Source organism: Argiope bruennichi, chromosome 8, assembly GCF_947563725.1.
Source record: "Argiope bruennichi chromosome 8, qqArgBrue1.1, whole genome shotgun sequence".
Lineage (NCBI taxonomy): Eukaryota > Metazoa > Arthropoda > Arachnida > Araneae > Araneidae > Argiope > Argiope bruennichi.
This window is the reverse complement of record NC_079158.1, coordinates 105670002-105697667: the sequence shown is the minus strand read 5'-3', so window position 1 is coordinate 105697667 and position 27666 is coordinate 105670002. Positions and strand designations below refer to the sequence as shown.

Genomic DNA, 27666 nt, shown 5'->3' with positions numbered 1-27666 from the left:
GTATTAGATAACAAAAGATTAACAAACAAATTAATATGTAAATTTTACATTTAATAAAATTCAAATAAGTAAAAGAAGTAATTTGAAATAAATTAAAATGCATTAAAGATTAATTCCTAAAATAATTTTGTGATTTATAGTAAAAATCAACCACTCCACATTAAGACAATATCGCTAGAATTTAAGGGGGGTATGCATGTATTTTTGGGAATATAATAATCCTTCAGTATTTCATTTGGAAAGCAAATATTTACAATTTATTGCTTAGTTAATTTTTATCATTTACAAGTTACAATCAAGCAAAATTTCATTAATTTAGGCTTTTTTTAAATTCAGACACTAATATAAATGAATTTCAGAAACAATGCAAAAAAAAAAAAAATTCAATAATTTATGCTCTTTGTGATTCTTCTCAGATAAAAGTTTTATTTTCAAATTCTCATGAAGAAGTACGCAAAAAGAAAGTAGCGTGATCATCAAAAAATTCAAAATCGAGATAGGCCCCCGAGTTTGAAAACCACATTTTTGAAATTTTATTTATCAGTGAATACGATACTTTGAATACACTTTGAGCCAGACCCCCATATTCAAATTTGATACATGGCATCTACTCCAAATTTGTATATTTTTATCAAATTGTGAACAAAATCCATTTAGAAAAAAATATATTTGTCCAAATATAAATTTATGCAATGATTACGAAACAAGATAGATAAAATTTCATAAACAAATTTAACATCTAAAATATAGATCCATATCAAATTTGGTATTAAATCCGTTGAAACTGTAGACTGCCACTAGGTCTATACGTTCAATATCATATGAGTGTGATAATTCAAATGCAGAGTGGCTAAAATATATAAAAAGTTTATTTGATTTTTTGTGATTATAATTATAGTTCAAATTTTGGCTTCAATTGAGGAACAAGAAATTAGTCCAAATTCACTTTCTTGTATTTCCATGGCAATTAATCACTATTCGTTAACTTTTTTTTCACCAATACCATGAGTTAAAAATATAGGAACATATTTATTACAGAACATGTAAGAAAGTACATGGAATACTGTTCCTACTGGTTTAAATAACAATATAATGCAAGTTTTTATTTCATTATATTATTTTTAATTATAATTCAATGACTTTAAAAATAAAAATGGAATTTTTTTGTTTGAATTTTTATCTGAAAAATTTGAAAAATATCTAAAGAAAGAAAAATTTCTTAGATATTTTTTTCCTCTTAGAATAATTTTAATTTAAAGAAAAATTTAATGTCCACATATGTATCAGTATCCCAGAAAAAGGTTCCATAATTTGAACATAAATCAAGCCAAATTTGTAAGATTAATAACTAAGAGAGAGTAAAGGAATCGGAACAATTCTGTATAACACATGCATTAATTCTTTTTATTTATGCTTATACTGGCATTGTTTGAAATAATGGTAAAATTACTATCATGCATTGAGACTGCCACATGATACTGATAAAAGTGTTTTTATGCAAATGTGCAGACATTAGAATTATAAGTATATACAACATAAAGCAGGCTATCTACTGTGACAGGCAGATAAAGTCTATGAAATAACAGTTTAAATGTGTACAACAAAAGATTTAACAATTTTTAAGGTAATCCTAAATAAGGAATTTAATTTAAACTAAACACAAACAATATTGCTGATATATTAGTGAGCCTCAATAGTGATTAGTATACAATACAGGCAAAAAAATCCCACATTCTTACCAATAGTATAAATGTAATTGCTTTTATATTATAAATATAATTTTTCAAAAGTAAATTAAATCAATTACATCAAATGTATCCCTTCTCCATCCAATGGTTATGACTATTTTATTTTGTATAAAAACACTTATAATTGGTTCCTGCTTATAGTAATACAAAGAACAAATGAACAATGAACAAAGAACAAATGAAATATAGCAGATAATATACATAGTAAAAATTCAGTAATATAATTAATGTAAATACAAAATGAATTCAAACTAATTACATGTTTTCAATACTTTATTCTTAATGCTCAGGAAAAAATAATACAACATTTATAATAAAGCAAACAGAATAAAATATCTGTAAATAATAAAATAGACAATGACAAAATGAGACTTACCAAAGAGAAAAGGGAAAAAGAAAAAAAAGTCATGTAGTATTCTACATTACATGAAAAAGTGCAGTGACCATTACCAAAACCTTACTTAGAGAAAAAATGACGAACTATTAATCCTAAACATGTAATTAGTATTATTAACATTGACTTCCAGCGTGTTAAAGTGAAAATAACAAAAATTAAATCTTTGGCCTTTTATTTCCATGACATTTGCATGAAATAAAGAAAAATAAAAACCTCACTCTATTTAGCTTAGTGTTCACCACATATACAAAAAAGAAAAAGGAAAATGCCCCTTCGTTAAACATAAAATATACAACATTAACATTGCCAATTAGATAAGGTTTTTTTTTAACTTACTATTATTCCATATAAAAAGTTAATTAAAAAGGTTCAAGTTCCAAAAAATATTCAAGTAATTATTGGCTCTTTGTAGCTTGTCTTCTTAGAAGAATATAAATCTTCTCTTTAATCCAATCTTTATTATAAGGTGCGTAAGTCATTGTAGATTTCTGAAATCTAAAATAAAAGAAAAAGAAAATAACGTCAGTGTTTACTAGTGCTACCCAACTTTATAATACCACTCTTATCAGATTACTTAAAAAATAATAATAGAATATTTCTTTTACATCTATTGCAAAATGTATTCTCATACCAATTAATATTCAAGGAGGTCAAAGAAGATCCAACAATAACATTAAGAATTATTAAAATTGGGCTAAAATAATATAAAAACAACGAAGATTATCCAAACATTATGATTAAAAAAACAGCCAAATTTTAACAAACTATTAATCAGTTTTTAAATACCTTACTAAACTATAGTGGAACCCTATATATTAAAAATGTTTATATGTTTAATTTTTTTCCTGCAATTTTTAATTTTTAATAGAAAACTTCTATACATCAAATAAATTTCTACATATCAAACAATTTTTTTTTTTTTTTACATAAAAACTTATTTATAATTATTGTAATCAAATATCGACCATTAAAAAAATTCAAATTAAGAGAAAAAATTCCACTATTTTTTACTCCATATGAAATTTTCAAAAGGTGATTACAAAAAAAAAAAAAAAAAAAAAAAAACATTTGCTAATACTTTATAGCTATTCTTAGCTTCCTTTCAATGACCCCTTCACCAAACTTGGAGCAAGATTTTTACTTTAAACTCTGGTTCAGTTTTACTTTGTGTATAATTCACTTAAAGAAGACCTTATTAAGTTGGGGTTTTTTCCCCCCTTCAACAATTTAAGAAATAGAAAAAGCAATAATAAATAAAAAGGAAACTTTTTTTTTTTTTTTTTTTTTTTTTTACAATTGGATCTTTAACAATAAAAAATAATTACTAATATCTTATAATAAATATTAGTGGCATTAATTCTTTCGGTTATCTTTAATTTAAAAAAACTACATATAATTGTTTTTAGCAAGAAAATGTGAATATTTTAAAGCATATATCCACATACTAAAATCTTTCTATAATTTTTTTTTTTTTTACTTCCTCAATGAATTTCAAGATTGTTATATAGAAGTTTGACTAAATTTCACAACCTCTGATTAAAATAACTATCTCTAAATTTCAGAAACCACAAAAACATAAATATTATATACATATATACACCATGATCACAAAATGTGATAACACAGGTTAGCCTTTGATAAAAGAAGGAAATTTCCAATTCTTAAGTTCCTTAAATTAAATGTCCAATTCTAAAGAATAAGAAACTTTTTTTTCTTATTCTATATAAAGTTAATAAAAAAATGTTTAAAACTTTTTATTATCTTCTACTTTTTAGTCAATATAAGTCAGTCATTATTAGTCACAATTAGTCAGTCAGTCATTATTCAAAATCAAAAATATTATATAATAAAAATTGATATTTCTCAAGTAACAGTCAAGTCACTATGACTAGGAAATTAATTTTCATCTGCATTAATATATTCATTTATAACTAAGAACTCTAATTAATTTTGCTCAATAACGAATAACTGAGCAAAATTTAGAATTAAAGTACATTTAGAAATGAATAAAAAATTAATTGGGTAAATCCAGCTTTACAAATATAAAGTGAAAATATTTAAAAACATGAAAGTTCAAATATATACTGTAAAAAGAAAAACCTTGATTTACATTAGATAATTTTTAGCATTTCACAACTGTATAGATTGATTTAGTGATAAATTTTATTTCAAACATTTATAATGGAAAAGAAAAAAAAAAAAAGTGAGAAATATAGAATAAAGCTTCTTTTCTTAATAATTAACATTTAACTTTTTTTAATACTAAAAATTTAATTTTATCTAATTAGCAATTTCTTTTCTTAAATCAACTTCAATTCCAAAAACATTTTAGCATACTCTTATCAAGGTGAGAAAATAACTTTTGGTAAAGAGTTAAAAAGTTTTTTTCTCACAAATGTCATTTGGAATTTTTATGCTTCACAAAAATATTAATAAGGGAATCTATCCTTATCTACTATAAGTTTTTTTAATTAAAAAAAGTTTTTTTTTATGTATGTGTATTTTTATAAGAACAAAAACAGATTTTTTAGTAACATTTTTAATAACAATTTTATACCATGTTCAAAGAATTCTAGAAAATTTTTAACAGTTATGCTGCATAAAATCTTATCAGTTTACAGGCTTATGACATTCTATAACAAATGCTTCTCAATGTTTATTAAAATGAACTGAGGATATCTGCTATAATTTTACAATTACAACTTTCCACAGTGACTCGAAATCCAATCATTTCATCAAATAAAAATGAATTACTAATTTTGTAAAACAAATTTGTCTAAAGCCTAAAATATACTGCAAAAAGTTAAGATAAAAATGAAGTGATATTCCTCAATGTAATAAAAACTTTGAAAAATAAATTCTTTATTAATGAAAGTTACTTCATTCCTATTATATTTCACAGTAAAAAAAATAGTTATCACACTCTTTTTAAAAGAATTCGAACAAACATTTTATATTCTATTACACTCGACAATATTAATCAAAAATCGTAAAAGGTATTCAAACACCGGAGTTAATTACTTATCAGAACAAATTTTATCAATTTATGACAACCCACTCCAAGATGAAACATTTTATAACTAAAAAATAACTCAAACCAAAAAAATAATAAAGAACTTAAATACATACGATGTTTAATGATATTCAAATGACAAAAGACATAAATGCAAAGATTCAAAGGTTTAAAGAATAGCAAACTGTCCTTATTAAATTTAAATTAATAAATTTGACATTTCCAAATTTTTTATAGAAAAAATACATGCTTTCCCTGGAGTAATAAAAGATTTGGCCAGGTATTAAGGAGAGTAATAATCCAAAAGATATTCATATAACGGATAGATAAAAGAAACAATGCCAACCCAATTAAATGTTTTTAAAAAAATGCTATAAATATTTTTACAATAAGTCAATTGGGAGTAAATGATGCTTTGTAGAAAGATGACGGCAATAAGTTCAGAATAGCTTCATTCTAAAAGTAAGTGAAAATTAAGGTAGATTTCATTCCTAATACAAGCTCCGTACTTCCTCTGTTTCTATCAATATATTTTTATCCCATGACTATATATTTAGTAAAATTTAATAAGACTATTCATTTTGTGCATTTACTCCGTATCCAAGATAGAATCATCTGACCCATTCAAAATGAAAATGCTAGCAGTTTACAAACAATTAAGCAAAAGCCCACAAAAATAAAGAAGTTTTCATACTTGCATCTCTTATAACTTCCACCAATATTCATAAAATATGATACAAATTTACATATAAAAATTTAAAAAACTACTAAATTTATAACAGAAATTTTAAAATATAAAATTCATCAAACATAAAAGTAAAGAAAATAGTAGTATGAATAAAAAATAATTTAAAATATTTAATAACAATATATATATACATATATAAAACAAAACTATTATATATATATATAATTAATATTTGACATATTTAGCAAAACATAATACTGCTCAAAATCTCGATATGCAAGTATTGTATTCTCTAAGCATTATCATGAAAAGAGTTTAATATTTTGTACAAGATTCTTAACACCAAGTTTTCTAATCAATATTCTCATGATTCTTAACACCAAGTAGTTCTATAACTGCTTGGAGGGAATTTTTCTTGTAATAATATTAAAAATAATTGTTGTTATTTATTAAAAATAATTGTTATTTATTAAAAACTATCCACATTGATCACACTTATCTAGTAACTTTCTGGAATGTTTTGAATGCCATAAAATTATGGGCCGATTACACTTTTAAAATTTTGCATATTAAAAGTTTTGAAAATGGTTTGTGCATAAGCATAATAATATAATCAGATATCTGTTTACAAATAAGAACTATATATTGTAAATATTTCATACCTAAATATATCATACATTTAGGTTTGTTTTTTTAAGGTTTTTATTTTAAGTTTAAACAATTGTCTTTACTAGCTATATACTTAAAATCATGTTCAAAACTTATAGTAAGCAAAAAGAAATTCTAAAGCATTTCAAAAGCAACATATGCATTGTATAAAATCCTTTTAGTACTTAAATGTACCTACCCTATCATATTAGTTTTTATTTCATTTTTTATAAACAAATGATTTACTCATTAAATTAGCCAAATAAGTATATTAATGAAGTTATCATTAAGTATTTAAAAAACAATTCTATCTTTTTGTTTATTAATCTTTTAGGTTTTAATAAGCATTTAATATTTGTAACTGATCTCTGCTATGTCCAGTTATTAAACAAAACATTTCAAATTATACATGCAAAAATCAATATTTAACTTGCATGATTTATAAATTCTTTTTTATTTAAAAGATTTTATTCTAATACACAAGGATACAAAAATATTTTTAAATACCACGTTACTTCTTAATTATGTTGCAATGTACAATTTCCTAGCATCATAAATATTTTGTTAAATCAATATTTTAATAAATAATAAAGATAATTTTTCCCAATGGAAATTTGCTATTTATAAAAATATAAAGGAATAGTTTCTTAAAAATCTAAGTGTACATTTCTGCAAGAAAAAAAAAAAAAAAAAAAAAAACAGTTTGGAACAGGTTTTTTTCCCCCCTCTCTCAATGAAGCAAATTATTAAAAATGAGATTAATGTAAATAGACTACAATAAAACAACAATCTAAGTATAAATTAATATGAAAACTGACTATAAACAGGCTAAATCAATACTGCTATTATGAGAAGAAAAATTTGTCATTTAAAAATTTAACACGCAAACAAGTTAAGCTTAAGCTCGACTTCAAGTGCCTTATTCAGAAACTTAAAAGTATTTTCCTTCTTCAAATATCAACTTTAACTTATAATTTTAAAGTTTTCGAAAATATTTTTATACAGATATTCAAACATAAATGACATTTGCAGGTTTAATAGACATTGCATAATTTCCAAAAAAATTAGTTAATGATTCTTTTATAAGTTTTAACCCTGGATGATTCACAATATTGACCACTGGCACCTCACCCCCCTCCAAGTTCTTAATTCGGAAAACAGATGCCTGAATCTACAGTACTGTGCAAATTAATTGGGAAAAACAGATTTTTTAAGAAAATTATTCCTTTCTTGGGGATTTTCTGCCTTAAACCGTTTTCAACTGCATTTTCTTAGAACGTGTGACTGCCCTTGACTAGTCTAAACCGATTTGACCACGAGATCATGACATGTCGAAAATTTTTCCCTTCAGTTGCTGTAAAAAGTGGTTGCTTGTGTGAATTGTCTCCTTCTGACATGTATTAAAAAAATGGATATCACTCCCAGGAAAAGGACTAGAATTGTTACCCTTAGTCAGCATACTTCAATAGCTGTGAGGGATATTGCTGCAGTAATTGGAGTTGGAAAATCCAGTGTTTCTAGGATTATTAATCAGCAAAAGAATTTTGGGACAGTGTCTCCAAAATGAAAGAATAAATGTGGACGCAAACGCAAGACTACACTTCGAACAGACAAATTTCTTGTACGAAATAGTACAATGCATCCTTGCAAAACAAGTAGAGATCTTCAGAGAGAATTATTAGCTACTGGTGTGAGCGTGGATTCATCGACAGTTCAATGAAGGCTTAGTGAAGCTGGGAGATTTGCAAGAAAACCAATAGAAAAACAGTTATTAACACCTGCAATGAAGAAAAAAACATTTGGATTGGGATAGGAAATATCAATCCTGGACTGCACAAGATTGGAAGAAGGTTGTATTCAGCAAAAAAACGCATTTTCTTGTGCAAGAGTTTCGACCAAGATTTGTCAGGCAAAGTGGTGGAGAACCCATCAGAGAACAACATATTCAAACAGTTAAACATCCTCAGAAACAAATGTTTTACAGTTATTTTACTTCTGAAAGACCTGGCAGCTTAATACTAGTTGAAGGGATGATGAACTCTAAACAATACATTTCTGTAATAGAAAGTAAAACTGTGCCTATGATGCAAACGCTCGCTGGTAAGGGTTGGTATCTTTCAACAAGATCTTGTTCTATGCCATCCTTCTAAACTAATAACGAATTTTTTTCAAAACCAGAAAATAATGGTTTTGGATTGGCCTGGTAATTCTCCTGATGTAAATCCCATCAAAAATTTGTAGAGCATTGCAGAGACATCTGAGTAAAATGGACTGCTCAACAAAAAATACAATGATTGAGAATGCTATAAAAGTTTGGTTTCATGATGACGAGATCAAAAATTTATGTTCTAATTTAGTGGAATCCATGCCAAACCGTGTGCAGGATCTCATTCAAGCTAGAGGAGGGCATATTTTGTACTAGATAGCTATACCGTGCATGTAAGTTAACCTATACTAATTAAACAACATTTGTGAAAATTTTTGTGTTTGTCCCAATTAATTTGCATAGTACTGTATGAAGCCTGATGTGCATGCTTGCATTCCAGGGTTGAATTGCTTAGAATGTTAAAATAAATTTCATTTCAAATATAGAAATATAAAAAAATTTTGTTATTAATAATAATTTCGATGTAAATCTTGTACATTTGAATTATAAGGCACAATTATCCTTAAAATTCTTTTACGAGACTCCATGCTTAAATTGAATTCAAAACTTTAAAAATGATATTTATCTGAAATTTCTTTTTTATTTAATATATTGTGCTTTTATTCAATTAATGCTTTCTGCAGCATAAGAAAATACTTAATTATTGATAAAATAATTTAAGAAAAGGTCTCAATGTCTACAAAACCTCATATGCATTTTTGAATAAATACAAGGCATGTGCATCCTTGTGAGCTAAATCTATTCTTTTTTCTTTTCCTATCCTTTTCTTTTTTCTGATCCATATTGATTTCATTTCAATATATGAAGGATTAAATCAATCTTGGCATGTTAATATTTATAATAACAAATCAATCAACTATTAAATATAGTAAATTTCTACATTTATTTATTAGCATGCAAAAAAATTGCATAACTTCATGAATACTGACTTCAAAAATTAAATGGTTTAATCAAAAAATAAAGTAATTTTAGATAGATATAATGTAATCTAATAAAAAGTTTACAAGAAGTGTTGACTTGTATAGCAAAGTGCCAAATGTAAAATATTAAATTATACTGCTTTGCAAGTGAATTAAAAAGAAACCACAAACACAAATACAAATACAAATTTGAAGCCACAAAAGTCCCATGAATTAAAGCAGTCATCTAACTGATAATTAGTATCATGTAAAATTAAAATATTAAATATTAAGCTAAGTTTTATATCTTAAATTCTAAATTAGTTATGTATTATTGTTTTTTTTCTCTTGAAAAGTATATAATATAAAAAACTACTTACACTAAGCAGCTCAAATCTTCCAAACTATCAATGAAGTCAAACAGTTGACTAATATCATAAGTTATAGATCCTGTATTAGGGTTTTGTCTTTTGAGATGTTCCTCAAATAAGTGGCAAACTCCTAAAATACAAATATGATTAAGTTATTTAATATGAAGATGTACAAATCAATTTACATAGATAATATTTAGTCATTAAAATAAATTTTGTTACTTGTATATTAACTGCATGTCATTCATAAACTATGGACTTCCTTATCAATGCAGAATATGGTCCATAGACTAACATGACATCTTTGAGATTTTTTAAGAGCTCAATACTAATGCAAACAAGATGGTTATTGACAACTTGGATAGTTAAAAAAAAAAAAAACTATTATGTCAATACTTAGTTTCAAATATACGTGAGAAAATTTTTTTGTGAATCATAGAAGTGAAGAGTTAAGATTTCAAATGTTAAATATCAAGAAAGATAATATTTCTAATCAAATATATAAAGATAGTAGTTAAGAAAACAATTTTTTAAAGAAAAAAAACTTAATGATATGGTTAATAATTTGTGATCTCTTTACTTTTCAATCAAAATTTATTAACAAGCAAATTTTTATTATCTGTAGCATCAATTATTCCTCAAAAGAATGCCAATAATCTTCTGCACTGTTTATCATCAATACATTATAAGTTATCTTCCTGAGTTCATTTTTTACAAGATTATTTATCAACTTAAAAGTAAAATAATTCCAGAAAAAGTACAATGAATCAAAACTTGATCAACCACTTTTTAAAAATTAAATAATATAAATATTAAATTCAGAATTCAATAATTACTTAGTTTATCTTATGACTTATAATTTAAAGCATTATGACAGTGATTTTGTGAAATGTTACTTGTGAAAATCCATTAAGAATAACAGTTTCAGATACAATTAGCATTAACTAATAAGATTTCAGAAAAAATTCATAAAAATGGTTGCAATACTATAGAGTGAAGCATAATTATAAAACTCATTCTGATTTTAGATTAATAATGAATTAAATTTATGATTAATATATTAAAATTTTTATATAAAAAAAACTCTTTAAATTAAAATTAGATTTTTTAGTTGAAAATTCATCTTTACTGAATTCAGTAAGATTCTAACATTTATTAATACTGAAAAATTGTACAATTTGGAGTAAATATAAAATAAAAATTAGATAATTTTAGAAATATAAAAATTGTACTTATTAACATTCATTAATACTAATATTATTAAGGCCAATATATAAAAATTTTGATGTTTTAACTATTGTTATTAAAAATTTTGATTTATCTCCCTGTTTATTAATATAATAAAGAATTTATTGTTAGCAGTTATGATTAAATTATGAAAAACTCTTGTTATTTGTTAAGCCAATTTATGGCAATCCTAAGCCAAATATAATAAGAACATATGACTACTTTTATCCAAATACTTTTTACAAAGTGTTGAAATCTAATATGTAAGAACTTATGTCACGCTAAAGCAACGTTTCAAACACGTTACTTCTTTGGTAAATATATCAAATAAAAGATGTAATGTTAGTTATAAACATTCCGCATACGAAAATATACTGCAGCTTTTGCATATGAAAGGTACGAAGATATCAGACTATATGAAAAGAACAACTCACCTTCCATACATTCATTCACAGATTCAAAATCCGAGTAGGTTCTTGTTTCTGGTTTACCAGGTTGAACAAACAAAATTGCATGTGACTACAAGATAAGATAAAAGAATTGCATAAATATATATACATATAGTATATATATACAATAAAAATATATATAAACACAATTTGCATAAGCGACTTCAATATACCATTTTCACTCTTTTCACGTAACTGAATTCAGACAGATAGGTAGAGTGATAAAATTGAAATCGACAATTATAAATTCTTGAGGAGTTTTTAGTAAACTTTCCAAAAGAAAAATGAACAACTGTTCTAATGGAAATTACGAACTCTAAACCAATTGACTAGTTCAAAAATCAACAAAACTGATTAGAGAATTTAGTTAAAATTACGGTCACAGTCAGGAAACGTCATACGGAGGAAAAAAAAAAATGCAATTAATCAGTCTATCATACTACAATAAATTAGAAAATGTTTCATTTTCAATTTTTTAAAGCCGAAATATTCTAAAAAATTTCTAAATTATTACACAAATCAAAAGAGTCAATTTTTCTCAAATTTATTAATCGTAAAATTCGAATCAGGACTTAAAAGCATTCCAGAACTAAACGTCTAAAACAATATAAAGTTTTACTGATCATATGCAAAGTGTTGCTAATTAATCCTTAGACATGCACTTTGATATAAAAAAATATATATTTCTTATATGTTGATATGTATACATATCAATATTTTTATTGATTCAAAATTTGTGAGTTGACAATTTCAAGAAGATTTCTTAGTTTGCGCCCAGATATGTTAATGAATAAGAGAGAAAATAGCTATCGAAAAATGAATTCAGGGTCAATAATTGAGTCATAACATCATATTTAATTGTCACCGCCTTTATATACCGGATGTTATAATACCATTTGAAACCGTAGATTCGCATATCACTGACTTTTTACTTACTTAACATTTTTGAAATAGGATTTTTTCGCTTTCGAATTCTGATGTATAGAAAATTAAGGTACTTTCCGACGATCCTTTTTCCTTCGGCAAAGATAAATTTTTCAAAAAATAAAGTAGATATTAGTTTAAAACTTATAATACATATTTCCAATCATTTAACACCATTAAAATAAAATTCAAAAAAAAAAAAAAAAAATTTGATTTTTTTTTTTAAATCGGGGATATTTTTTCTGGTTGGCAATTTTTTTTTAAATCCCTCTTTCTTTATTATTTAAGCTATCATAACAATCGACTGGTTTTATAGATCTTTCAAATCTACAATTTTTCCTTGAAAATTTTTTAAAACTTTTTTATTAAACGATGCCTAGAATGAAAAATGACTGCTATAAAGAGACATCAATATACGGTAACTATGAACTTCGAAATGAAAAGAGCTGGGATTTATGCGAAAATGACTAATTCAGACTAAAAGTCCATGTCAAAAGGATGGATCCAATAATTGTAGATTACAGATTCAATATTACATACATTTGTCGTCATCATTAAATAGGAATACATTTATAACGAATACTGGCTTGAGCATAAACAATTTTCACTTGGCTTCCAAAAGGCTTCTAGTAATTATGTAAATAATAAGGAGACGAACAAAGTCGGCAAATAATGTCGGAATTCGCAAGGCATTATCACTCCGTTGACGAATAATAAAGAAAAGTTAATCTCCATATATCTATCTTCCAAACACCAACAATCTCTGTAGCTTCTGAAACCTTTTTTAGGAAGCATAGATTTTCAATGAAAAAATGTCTTGTATATCGAACTAAAGTTTCTATACATAGAACAAACAAATTCACTTAAAATATTATGTATTAATTATGGTTTCCAAAAACACTTTTGCTTATTCATTCTTAAAAAAAATAAAAACCTCAATAAAAAAAAAACTGCTTTACTGATTCTTAACGCAATAGAAATTATTGGAAGATCTAGAAGTGCAAAATGAAATGAACAATGCTCTTGTTTTACGAATCTCTTTTTTTAATTTTTATCGAGGTTTTTTTTGACAATCATTTCGGCTTTAGATTTCTTAATGTGCGTAAGGACCCAAAACGGAGATCTTTTGTTTGAAAGAAAATTTTAATTTAATAAAAAAATGTAGAAAGAGAGATAGAAAATAAAAACGCGGGGGAAAAAAAAGAAATTTCAACAAGTATAATCTTAAAAATTTTGAAAAGTTGTTATTGATTTTACATTTTAAAAAATAATTTATTTTGGTAACTTAGTTCTTTTGAATTTTCGTCATTCTCAAGAAATTAATGGGTGCATAGTTGTTTTTAGTTGAAGGATAAAATTCTGTAATATAATGCATTTCTATATACTGAGATTTTCATATATCGAATCTTTCAGACAGGATATTCATTTTATTATATAAAAATTCGATGCATATGTACACTTAACAAATAATGGAATAGATCAGACCTATGTGAAGATCCCCCATAATTTAATTCTCGTCTTTCATAAGGTTTTAATATAGATTGTTATTAAAATCACAGGAAAAAAACTCTTAAGAATAGATCAAGTTTAAATAGAACATGGATTGATAAACTCAAAAAAGGGACAACTGAAATTTTTTTTCCGATGAATTAAATTAATTATAGAAAATCTGATTTTTCTAATAAAAAATTTTTCCAATAAAAATTTTTTTTTACGCAACTAGATTTTTTTTTTCAAATTATGTGCCTCAAAGAGTATTACATAACCTTGAAGCACATGATTACATTACTTTGATGATTACATTATCTTTATAAACGTCCGATGTCAAAAACAGTCAATGAACTTAAAGAACGCATCAAAACTGTATTCAGCACCAATCACATAGTAAACTTCTGAAATGCGTGAAACGGACTTGACAACAGATTAGATACTTATCCTATTACGAAAGATCGAATATTTGTAACTTAACACATTAAACATTTATAACTGAAAAAATTTGTTTTTCTTTGTTTTCATGTGTCAATGAAAATGCACACAGATTGCCAATAACGCGCCAAGAAGAAAGAAAGGACAATCGTGAAACTTTGCAAACAAGTACAATGAGATCCGATATGTAAAGGATTCAAATTTTATGTCAATGCCCATGACCAAATACAATGCAATGACGCTGAATCAGGAAATGGGTTCTAGATAAACCGGAGTAAAATGGAAGATTCATAAGCATGATGCTCACATTCTGACACAAGGAAGACATTAGAAAGTGAAGAATACCATGTAAACGTAAGAGAGGATATTCTCCCATTACATTTCTCAAGTTAAACGAGTTCATTTCTCAAATTAAACGAGTCTTATTTTTCGCCAGGTCGATCATTCATTGTATGGTTTAAGAACATGTTGGGAGCAGAGGAGACGAGATGGTACTCAGATACGGCATATCGTATCTGGAGCTACCAGAAAGACGACAAGGCAGAAGAGTCAAAGGATCGCATGGTAGACGCTAGTAATTCCAGCAGTAGCTTGTCCTCTGATATAATGAAATGTAAGGGTGCCATTTGTCACATAAACCATTTCCAAACGGCTTGTAAAACCGAACCTGTAATTTAAGTACCCTGTTTGTGTACTGTCTATAACACAGAGGGTCGACTGTGGAATTAGCATCATTGTAAACGGAGTTGCGCTTCATTTGGTTCATGAGTCGCTTAATTTTTGTTGACTGCCAGCAACAACTTTTATTTTAAGAAGAAAGCGTGGTATTATAAAATGTGATACAAAATTACATGACAGAAAAAAGAAAAAAAAGATGATTAAACAACAATCATGAATTATCTTTGTGTAACATTTGGAGAGTAAATATGAATTAATCACAAATTAACATACGTTAACTTTATTGCAGTCGTATGTTGCATCATAATAACATTGCATATACTTATGTTTGAACCCTTTCTCTTATTAATCTTGCTTTAGAAACAACATGGGCCCTACAATAGACTCAAAGACAGCAAGCAATTCGTGCGTAAATGGTGAAACAAGTAGTGAAATTCTTCATTTCAAGACCGTAATTTCGCAATTTCACCTTGTTAGAACTTGTTTTTAAATAATCCCATAACCAAAGTAACAGGGGATTAGATTGAGTGAAATAGAAGGCCAAACTGTTTAGAATGTTTTTATTATCACTTTATTGATTGAAAATCGTTGACAAAGAAACTTTTCAACAGGCAAAATTACTGGAGTTATTGTTCAATCTTACATAAAAATGATTATTTTTATGATAGACAATTTTTTGAGCGCTACGATGAAATTAAAAAATTTCGAATCATTATCTGTCATAATTTATAGAATATCTTACGTGTCCTGGGGCAAGATTCTCGCGAAAGAAGTGAAAGTGTAAAGACTGATGAATTCTGAATAATGATACAAATCATTTTCAGAACTCACAATTCAATTTTAACGATAAATATGAGGATTTTCTGTTGCTATTCCAGAAGTAATGAATTTTATAACGTCAGATCGATAAAAATGAGCCCTATATTCATTTTCCACAAAATCTGTAGAGGGCAAAATAATCTACCATAATTTTTTCAAAAATCAAAGCAAACGATTTTTCATCTATTCCGTTGCCAGAGAGCAATGTGTGAATAAGGGAAACCTTATAATTATTGTATCTTTAAATAGATAATTTCTGACTAAGCAAACTAGGCAACTACCTACTATCACTGGCCTGAGAAAGGGCTAAAAGCTGATTGATTTGAATGTTATACAAAATAAATAAATTTGTCAAACATTCAAATTCTCTAAATTATAAAATATTAAGAAAAAATGAATATTTGCCAAATGTAATTGGCTAGATTCCAATCCGTTTCATTAAATTCTCTATATTTATTTTAGCATTTATAAACACCAAGCATGTTAATTGTGTTTAAAGGTGAGGGCCCCACAGTCAAATATTATAAAAATAAATGAAAATATATACCGGGTGTCCCATAAATTTGTAAATACTTTAAAAATTCATAAAAATTGAAGGAATGAGTATATTTTAATGCGGTTTGCGAAACTGTTATTCTCATGAAGGGAGATTTTTTTTTCATACAAAAAAAAAGTTCAAAAATTTGTCGATAGAGGGCGCTAAACACAAGCAAAACATACAATTCTACGGGAAAAATACTTTTATTTACATGCGTATCACACCAGTACTACAGTACTTGTTCTATATATCTGCCATCACAACAAATAACAGTTTGGAAGCGGGAGACAACACTGGTAACTGCATCATACAGCATATCCGGATGATTGCATGAGATTTCGTGGCGAATGGCTTCCTTTAGCTGCACTAACGAAGTTGGCCTATGGCGGTACACCCGAGACTTAAGGTAACCCCATAGCCAAAAATCAAGGGGGCCTATGGCGGTACACCCGAGACTTAAGGTAACCCCATAGCCAAAAATCAAGGGGTGTTAAATCTGGTGAGCGTGGGGGCCATTCATGAGTAAAGTGACGGCTGATTATCCGTTCTTCAGTAAAAGTTCTTCTCAAAAATGCCTTCACTTCGGTGTCGATGTGAGGAGGTGCCCCGTCTTGCATGAATGTCACTATGTCAAGGACATCGTGTTCCAATAAGGACGGTATCACTTCCGTCTGTAACATTTCCAAGTAACTTGTTCCATTAACTGAACATGTCTTCCATCCTGCTTTTTTACAGGGCTTTTCAAAGAAAAAAGGGCCTACAATAATGGATGCAGTGAAACCACACCAAACAGTAACCCGTGGTGAATGCAGGGGCTTCTTAGTGTAAGCATGTGGATTCTCATGTGCCCATATTTTCAGTTATGGGTATTAACTGCTCCATGCAAAGCAAAATGAGCCTCATCTGTCCACAATATTTTCAGCAGCCATCGCGGATCATCTTCAATTTTCGCCAAAGCCCAATTTGAGAATTCCAATCTCTTAGCTGTATCATTTGGTAAGAGCTGATGTAGCGATTGCAATTTGTATGGGTACAATTGCAATACACCATGAAGGATACGGTACACCGAAGTCTTTGGTATACCAGTTATTCGTGCCACTTGTCGTGCGCTACTGACTGCACTTGTAGACTGTTCCCTTAGTGTGTCCATTTGCGAAGAGACATCGGAGGTACGGACTGTTGTTAAACGAGGCACCACTGCGTGGCCGATGACACAAACTTCCATTTTCTTCGAAACGGCGTACTAGAGAAACAAGTCCAGTCGGAGTGATCGGACCTGAACCTTTCTTCAATCTTTTCTGGGTCCTAAACTTTCGTAAGGCTTCAGCCGCCGATTCGTTGCTGACATAAAACAACTTTACCAATAGTGCTTTATCCACCAGCGTCAACATCTTAATACAAACCTTACGCAAATCTTTAGAAATGATGTGTCAATCGCTCACTCTGCCTTTCATAAGACTTTAATTTGCATATTTCCACTGATTTGCTAGTGTGCAGCGCCCTCTATTGACAAATTTTTGAATTATTTTTTTTCTGTATCAAAAAAATTCCCCTTCATGAGAATAATAGTTTCGCAAACCGCATTCAAATATACCCAGTCCTTCAATTTTTATGAATTTTTAAAGTATTTACAAATTTATGGGACACCCGGTACATCTTCACAATTTTATTAATAAAAAGAGATCGACCTTAAAACATCAGCATATTGATTAAGTTAAAAATGTACTGAAGTATGAAACTAAATGAATAATTTATTAAACGAGGGATTTCTTAATATGCATTGCCATGTCCGAAAAATCCTTAATTCGCTACTTGCTTCCACATTGTTGAAGAAGGGATGTCCAAATTTTTAGATATTGCACATGCACATCTACTACCATGTTCATCTGTTGTTACTTTTCAACAACATCATTATGGATGTAGTTTCTTCAGTTTTCTACATTGCAGTAAATTTGTGAAATTGCACAGGCTTCACGGCAACAATTTCAGTTTTTATAAAATACAAAATCATTGGCTGAAGATTAGTGACATCAAGAGGACTTTGACTCATATCATTTATCTATCGAATTACCTCGAGTACCGCAAATATATTATTACGATTCTAGAAGATTTTATGAGTAACTCTCAAAATTGTAGTTTCATTTTTTAAAAAGATTTTATAGTTCTTAAATATAGGCAGAGGAGTTCCAGGCACTGCCAATTTTATGCGAATTACATTCAATGCAATGCTGCTCTCCTCAGTTGTTCCTCCTTTGTGAAAAAAATTAGTCAAAATATGAAATCGAAATTGCATTCCTGGGAGGCGTACACACTTTTATTTTGATCTAGCGGGAAGTTTTTGCATGATAATTACTTATCACCTTTTCCCTTTGGATGACCTTGTACCCTTATATATGTAAACATATATATTGACACTAATACGTAATGCAGCTTTCCTTTATAGTTAATCTCATATTATATTCACAATGATTCTGAACAGATGCCAGGGGAATGACTCTTATCCTGTCAATAAATCGGCAATCATATAGAGTCTTGATGATTTTAGTGACTAAAATGAAGTTGTGAAGAATTCAGAATTTTTGGCTGTATTCTTATCATAAAACACGAGATCTGAAGATTCTTCTGGAAAATTTCATACTCTGGTGGAAGACTATAAAAGTTGAAGCTGTAATAAGATGACAATGTCCTTCTTTGAAGTGTTGATAGCATTTCGACCTTGTGACGCTGAATTTTGATAATTGTCTGGTAGTGATCTGTTTTTTTTTCTATAAGAGATTTTCTTTGTGTTCGCCATGTCTGCATGTTTGCTATCTGTGTTTCGAGTTTTTCATGGAATCAAAATAATGTGTGTGGAAATCTTTCATCCCACCCTTAGTGTATCTCAGAAAATATATAAAAGTAATTTTAAAAAGAATATTTTTTTAAAAATGCGAATTTCTTTTCTGAGATTTATTTGAACTATGATGTGATTATGTAGATGAGTATTTACAAAATGACGCTTACTTCAACGCATTAAAAGAAATGGAGTGTTAAAATTCTAGAAAAGTATTTAAGTATGTAGCTTTTTCGTAAACATATTTATTTTGTTCATATGTCAGACAGTAATGAAATTCAAAATTTTTCTATGTTGCAAAATTAAAATTGTTTAATTTCACGATAGTTTTCGAAACTGAAATTAAAATAGCTACTATCATCAAATCAATTGTAATCAATAAATTCTTGGGAATATTCAGTAGTGATTTCTTTACACAAACAGAAGTTTCAAATCAAATAAATCATGCTGTGATGATCAAACATCTTATCAATAAAACACGAGTAAAATAAGTTATGTTAAATTTGATATTAAAATAATTTTCTAAAAATAAAAAAAGAAAATGAAATAAAATCGTTAGAAAATTCGAGCTCGAAATTTTGACGACTCTTCACGTTTTACGCTTCTGCGATTCAAAAACATATTTTTGTAATTATGCCTGTCTGTTTGTGAATAAGATAACTCAAAAGCGCTTTAAGCTAGTTTGATGAAATTTAGTATTAACACCAAATATATAGAATTCTATCAAAATTTTCAAAGAAATTCCTTTTCAAGAAGAAATGTTTGTCCGAAAGCACATTAATTGCTATTTATGCGGAGTTAGATTGATAAAATTTTGTACACAGTTTTAGAATTTAAAGAATCGATAGGTATCAAATTTTGAATCAAATTTATAGAAGGAAAACTCAAAAATGCAATCTCTTAAAATGAAATGTATTGCTAAAAACGTTTTTTCTCTCCGAATGGTGGTTTAATAGGCTGACAAAAAGATATCCAAAATATTGTTACGGAACTTCCGCCTGCAAGGTTAATGGGTTCGTGTAGTGGATGTATTGAGACGCACAGTCAAGAGGTCTCGGTGACAAACGACGAAATTATTAAAACAAGTCACTGATGCGCAGACAAATTCACAGCTGGAGACGCACACAAGCAACACACAGCATAGCACAACGCAGCACAATAACGATAAACTGGTCGAAACACTTAGGGAGAGAGAGCTAGTTCAATTATTAACCAGAGTTGAACTCAAAACACTGACTTCAGCTTGAGATTGCCGGCCTTTTATAGTTCCCGGAAGGCGGGCCGAGAACCTTCTGAGACAAACAGCGCATCTCAGTTCCCTTTGGATGGATCATTAAAATTCTCGAAGTTTCCAGCATTATCTATTCTGTCGCCAAATTCGTCGCCAAGCTCTGGGATTACTGGCTCGGCACCCGAACCAGCATCCAATAAGATGATTGTAAATCGATCTTTCCGGTGACAGAACTAACCGTACTGGGAAGCAGCATTACAGGTTTGTAACAACATTTACTCGATTTTCGTCATTACATCATGAAGCACGAAATGTTTATGTTTGTGACTCTGAAAATAAAAATTCAAACGATTGAAGTATGTGACTACATTCTGGATGGAGTTTTTCAAAAACGTTCGAAAATAGTTATATTTTTGAATATTTGCATTACAAAGATTGAAAAAACATCTACGAAATCAAAATATGCCAATTAAGTGGCGATTTAAAAAAAAATTGGGAAAAAAAGGCCTTTTTTTGTGTTTAAAAAGAGGTATAAAGCAAAACTTTTCTTCTAGTTTAGAGGTTGATATTTGCTTAAAATTTTGCAGATGGCTTAAGAAATATATTATCTAATTCCTGAAAAAAAAAATCTATCCATTCTTTAAATATTGGAGTTAGAATGATAAATAACATAATTTCGTTTTTTTTTTTTTTTTTTTTTTTTTTTTTTTTTTTTTTTTTCACATTCAGAAATACTAAAGCAAGTATAAAATATTTCTAAATAAACAGATTACTTATTCTCGAGGTCAAGAACTGCGGAAAATATTGAAAAATTATTATACTAAATTTAAATAAAAAGTATGCATTAAATTTTAATTTATGAATTTATTCGTAAGAAAATTTTATCAATTAGAATTTGAGAAAATAACATCTCAACATGTAAAATAGCATTAAAACGTATGCAGATAGAAATATTTATTAAAAAACAAAACAAAAAAAACCAGCATAACTTTCCAAAAATAGGCTTAGAAACAAAATTTTAAAGGTTTTACAGAGAAATCTGTTCAAATATTAAAAATATTTAAAAAAAAAAATCAAAAATTTACTCTATAAAGTTGTCACCTATACCTTGGATGAATAAATGTGGAAATATAATCTTGACGCAAGATTTATTCTATGGATAAATTGCGCCGAAGTTTTAAAATAACGTCTTAAAAACCAATGGCGAATAATCTGATAACCATGTTTAAAAAAAATTCAAATAATTATGAAATAGAGAAACGATTAAAGAATGAAATCAATGTAATGAATTTCTTTGACAAAACCAGTTTCTTTTAAATAAAGGAAAAAATATTAAAATGTAATTTAGGTCTAATTAAAAACGGGAGACAACAAACTACTTAACCAAAATGTTTAAGATGCAATGAATCCAGATATAAACATTCAATAAAAATAAAATTTATGCATGTCAAATCGATAAAAGTTATACTTTTAAAATGAATTGCAGATGTATCAACATTCAGATAGCGCGTCTTGTTTATAATTTTTTTAAAGATCCATTTTTAAACAGAAGATAAATTTACATATATTTTACGCTGCATAAATCTTTGAATCATTTTTTTTTGACAAGTCTTCAAATAAATCCAAAGAATATTTGTTGTTTTTACAATTTAGAGCATATTCGAGACTGCTTGCAGACAGTTTTCCCGCAATCGCCAACCCCTCTCTCTCAAAGTTCAAAGGCTTTCTTGAAAGTGGGCAGAAACCGGATGCCGGGCAGAATTTTAAAAGATGGCCTAGAATAGAAGTTGACGACGGACACCCCAAATACAGACTTCGTTCTCTTCAAGGTCTTTTTAAAAATAAATAAATAAAGCAGGTATCCCTACCCCCCCTCGTTCTAAATTGCTTTTAAAATTTGAAATCGAAGAAGCAAGAGAATTTAAAATTTTTTATTAACAACAGGGTTTGAGAATATGGATTACATTGCAGAATTTGAAGCTACAGAACTTTAGACCGCTGAGAGTAGGTTTTACTATCATGTTTTTAAATATCATTTGGAAAAATAAAAAATAAAATCCTTTCTTTTTGAATAAATTATAGTTAAAGTCTTCTTTTTATATGTAACTTGCATCCAATCCATCTGCTCATACAAATGAGATTTTTCTCTTCATTTGCATAACAACAATTATCATTCTTTATGCTGTTATAATTCTTCAAAATATAAAAATAACATTTTTAATTGATGATAATGCTCGAAAATGTTAAAATAACCTAAAATCTATAACATATTCTTTTGAAGCATTTTAGTTAAAGTAACTTTTGTAGTAGCATTTTTGTATTGTAGTTTTTTGTCAGGGAAATTTTTTAAACTTTTTTTTTGAATTGAATTAATGAGGACAAATCTCTCCTCCATTAATCTCTGGTCCGACTACGACATTTTTTGTTTTATATGAAAGCTCATTGCCTCCGAATATGTCATGAATCGTCGCATGCCTTCTCCATCTTCTATTTTAGAAAGAGATTAAAAAAAAAAATTTCTAGAATATTCTCTATGGTAAAAAGAGATAGAGCTTCCCAGCCATAACCATTGTACCGATTTCGAAATTTTTTATTTCATATGAAATTTCTTGACTTCTATATGCATCATCATTGACCGCTTGCTTCTCACCATCCTCAACTTTCGAGAGATAAAAAAAAAAAAATTTGTTGGCAAGTCCTTGCAGTCATAACAGCAAGACCGATTTCGCCAGTTTTTAATATTTAAAAAGAAATTAGGAAAAATGAAAGAGCCATACCCCTCCCAACCTTAACTACAGTCCCGCTTTCACCCCAATTTTCGTATGAAAGCTAATGACTTGTAAATAGGCAGTCAATTGTCGCCGGTTTCCTATGAAGCTTCATTTTTGTGAGAAATCTCAAAAACATTATTCTTTATGAAAAAAAAAAAATAATAATAATAAATTGTAACTAAATTCCAAACACTTTAACCATTTCATCAATTTTTAGATCATTTCAAAGGTTATGGCACTTAAATACATCATTAGTATTTGCATGCCTTCCCATTTCCTCGAAGCATAACAAAATAAAAACTTGTCTTATTTTGAAATGAAAACCAGCTTCAACAAATGAACCGATTTCGCATTTTAGCGTACATTGTCAATCAATCAGAATGTACAGTACTTAAGGTGCACGTGTTATTTAAAATAAAATTTTCATTTGGTATGATAAGATATAATTCACGAAAGTTGGTTGACATTTTTAAATGAATGGCATTAATATCAAGAGCGAAAAACTGGTCGCCGATGGCTGATAGATTTGTCTTAGAAATATATATTTTATATATGCTATCTTATATATACAGCTATCGTAGAAATATATACATCAGCAGTGCAATGCACACAAAAAATATATTTAGTATCGTCGCAATGAAAATGAGCATAAATATAGTAACATAAACAATAAAAAAATATTGGTGTAAAATACATAAACAAATATATTTTGAATTAAAAAAAATAAGAGGAAAAAAACTATGAAAAAATAAAATTGATATTATGGAAAAGCTTGTTTATTGAATTTTAAAATCTCATAAAAATGATTTTTGTATTTTATAATTTTTGAATACTAATACAATGAAAGTTTCTTTAATTTTTAACTAAGAATCCAAATAAAATTAAAAAATACTTTTCTTATTGAGTACATACAACCCAAAAAGTAAGTGCATGCCAAATTTGATACCTGTAAGTCCAACGATCAGTTCTTCGAATTTCCTATCATGCATGTCGTTGTTAACAAATAGTATGACAGGATATAAATATCATCATTCTGAAACTATAAAAGGGTTTTATTTTAAAATTGTTTATTCATTTTATTTTGGTCCTACAAAATAACCTGTAAAATACAAAGTAGATATGTACTTTTAGATTTTATATTTCAAAAATTTTATTTTTATTATTTGATCTTATATTTTAAAACTTATTTTATTAAACACCTGGAGTCTCCAGACATACAATGGTATCAATGAAAAAGCTAGTAGAGGAAAGAAAAGATTTAACAAAAATATCCACCACTAAAATAGCAAGACATAAAAACCAATTCATTGTCAAGGTATTAATTACTATTACTATTCGGGAAAAGATCAAAATATTTTAAATTTTTTTTGGTGGAAGGTGGTGGATATATTTTAAATCACGTGTACTTTTGCTTATATGAATAACAAGACATTATTCAGTGTTGATGTCTTTGCTTATCTAAGTTTCTTAGGCCGCGGTGGCCTGGCGGTAATGTCTCGACCTCGGAACCGGTGGGTTTCAGTTTCGAGACTCGATTCCACTGAAGAACCGTCGTGTACGGGGGTCTGTTGCACGTTAAATCCGTCATGACTAAACGTCCTCCCGCTGGTGTGGTGTGGAGAGGGGGGGCGATAGCTCAGGTGTCATCCTCGTCATCTGACCGCGGTTCAAAATGACGAGGTCCGTCCCAAAATCGCCCTAGTGTTGCTTCAAACGGGACGTTAATATAACTAAACTAAACTAAATCTAAGTTTCTGAAGAAAATATTTTAGTTTTAGCAATCTTTATTTATTATTATTGTTTTGTTTTAATGCAGAGAACATTATACAGCTATGAAATTTAAACGAACAACATTTAACCATATAAATTTATAGATATAGTCCAGGTATTGTTTTCCAATTAAACCAAAGGAAGTGGTTTCCTGAAAGCCTTCTCGTAGATAAGGCTTCTACTAAAAGTGTTAGTCTTTGTCCCTGCAAGAAATTGTCGATTTTGGACAAGGCGGTGAATATTTTGCTTGGGATTGGTGAACAATATTTACGAAATATTTGGCGCAAATTTAGCACTTTTACTGAATGTATTGCGTGATCTTTGGCATGCGGTTAATAGTGCCAAAAATCAAATTTGTATTTCAGATACTTCTTTTTAAAAGTCATTGTAATCAAGAACCGATACTGAACTACACAATAGGCTTAAACCAAAATTCATAAACAACTGAGATTTTTAGTTATCGTATCTATATGCTTGTAAAAGCACAAACGGGCAAAAAATCAACTCTTTGACGGATTTTTATCCAAATTTGATATTTACACTTTGGATGTTAAATCTGTGTGCCAAATTTTATCCATCAAGCTTTCTTCGTTTTATAGTTATCGTATTAACTATAAACTTTAAGCTGAAAATTTGATAGAACTAGAACTCTACAAATTTGATAAGAACTGGATACCAAATTTCATCCGTCAAGCTCAAAGCTTGTCACATACAGACAGATAAACATAAACGTGTTTTTCAAACCGAGGGAGGTGTAAAACGTGAAGATTCGTCAATCCTCTGTACTTCGCATACGAGAAAGAAAAAAGAGAGAGAAAGCCGTTACAATTTTGATTCCTGTCATTATTTTTACAATTGTATGGAACTCCTGCTTGATGATTTTTTTCTTTAGCATTCACTGAAGCGATGGGATCGGGTCAGTTATGTTTTTTTTTTTTTTTTTTTTTTTTTGCTGCTGCGTGGGGGAAAAAAAAAAAAAAAAAAAACCTCACTATCAGATATTCAGGCTTGGTTATCAAATTGGCAAAATAAGCAAATTACAAAAGACAATGCAACATTAGAACCGAACCAGAAATTTCGATGTATTCTTTTGCGATATTTTCTGATTCTTCATTAATTTATTTGTGCTTCACTTAATTTACAAAAGCCATTCACTTAAAATGATTCAAATGCAAATCAAGAATCGATTAAATGCGAAAAAGTTATTCTAATATTTTTAGTTAATTACTTTCACAAACTTTGTTGTTAAGTTGACCAAAAAAAAAAACTTTTAAAAATATACATTGCTTTATATTAAAAAAAAAAAATATATTCGATTCTATAACTAAACACAATTTTGATTGCTTCATTTTTTTACTGTTTTATTTAAAATTATTTTGAACCTGAATTCTTAATTTGTTTATATGAAAAAATCAAAATAATCTTTTACTAAAATGTTTGTATAATAATTTTTATTTATTTATTATTTTTTTTAGGATATCGTAATTTGCTACATAAAACTACTAATACAAATAATTAAGATCAATAAAATAATATTTAAGTTACATATTGGAAAAGGCTGGGGGATAGAGCGAAGATGCATTCCTTAACCCCCCCCCTCCGAAGGGAGCTTAATTTGGACTGTAAAAATCTATTGGTAAACAAATATTTTTCGCCGCTTGCGTTTAATTATTTTTATTTTTATTTAGGTACTAATTGACAAGATAAATGCTCCTAGTAGATAAAAAAAAATCTAAATTGTATCTTATATAAAGGAATTCCTGGAACACTTTAAATATTGAGAAAGGGCCAAAGGCGGATCAAGTCGGAATTTAGAATCACTAAAAAGATTGTATTTATTATTACTGCAGTTCTGATCATTTTATACATGATTTATTCTTGAAAAATCAAAAATATTTTTCATCAAACAAAAACTAAATAGAATTCAATTTATCATTTCTGATTTTTTTACCAGTTAAACAAATATTTTCTCCCCCTTTTTTTTTTTCTTTTTCCAAAACATAGTATGAACAAAAAAGTACATAAAATAAATAAGATAGAGATTTAAAAAACAAAACTTCTCTTTCTTTTTCCTGCAAAACTCAGGCTGAAAAACAAATACATGTTATAAAAATAGAGTAAGCAACATAAGATTTAAATTTATCTTTTTTCAATTCTTTTTAAAGTTATGTTCTTAAAAAAAAGTATGTGAAAGTACAGGACATTAAATGCAAAGTTGGGATGAAGATTTAAAAATAGGATCGAACGAGGTTTATTCGGAACGTGTGGCCATTTGAATCCAATATCACTTCCCTTTTAATATATATATATATATATATATAAAAATAATTGCAGAGTTGCAATCCATAAAAAAATGCGCTGTTAATTCTTGAAGTTTCAAAGGTAAGCGGAGGTTATGTTAAAAAAAAGAAGAAAAAGTAGTAGAAGAAGAAATTAAAAAAGAAAGCAAAGTAATGTTGACTACCTATTTTTAAACAGAACTAATCTAATGTTACTTCCATTCTTACTTTTTCATAGCCATTTTTGAAATTAGTTACATTATTGCTTTATAGATGGCGCTGCGTATGAC

The 27666-nt window shown here is 28.1% G+C and overlaps 1 protein-coding gene across 1 annotated transcript; it reads right to left on the bottom strand.

The window, feature by feature from the left end:
* Positions 1 to 1269: 1269 nt before the first annotated feature.
* LOC129981149 (enhancer of rudimentary homolog) lies at positions 1270 to 11978 on the bottom strand. The gene is made up of 4 exons (XM_056091853.1): positions 11781 to 11978; positions 11593 to 11677; positions 9941 to 10061; positions 1270 to 2640 (listed from the first exon to the last, which is right to left on the bottom strand). The coding sequence occupies exons 1-4, from the start codon at positions 11781 to 11783 to the stop codon at positions 2541 to 2543; spliced, it is 309 nt and encodes a 102-aa protein (XP_055947828.1). The 5' UTR covers positions 11784 to 11978; the 3' UTR covers positions 1270 to 2540.
* Between the last annotated feature and the right edge of the window lie 15688 nt (positions 11979 to 27666).

Bases quoted from the DNA above. Each gene is read 5' to 3' on its own strand.
- LOC129981149 (XM_056091853.1), bottom strand. The intron at 10,062-11,592 runs GTGAGTTGTTCT...TTTGTATTTTAG, and splicing joins TGTGAATGAATGTATGGAAG to GAGTTTGCCACTTATTTGAG. The intron at 2,641-9,940 runs GTAAGTAGTTTT...CTTTTATTTTAG, and splicing joins GAAGATTTGAGCTGCTTAGT to ATTTCAGAAATCTACAATGA.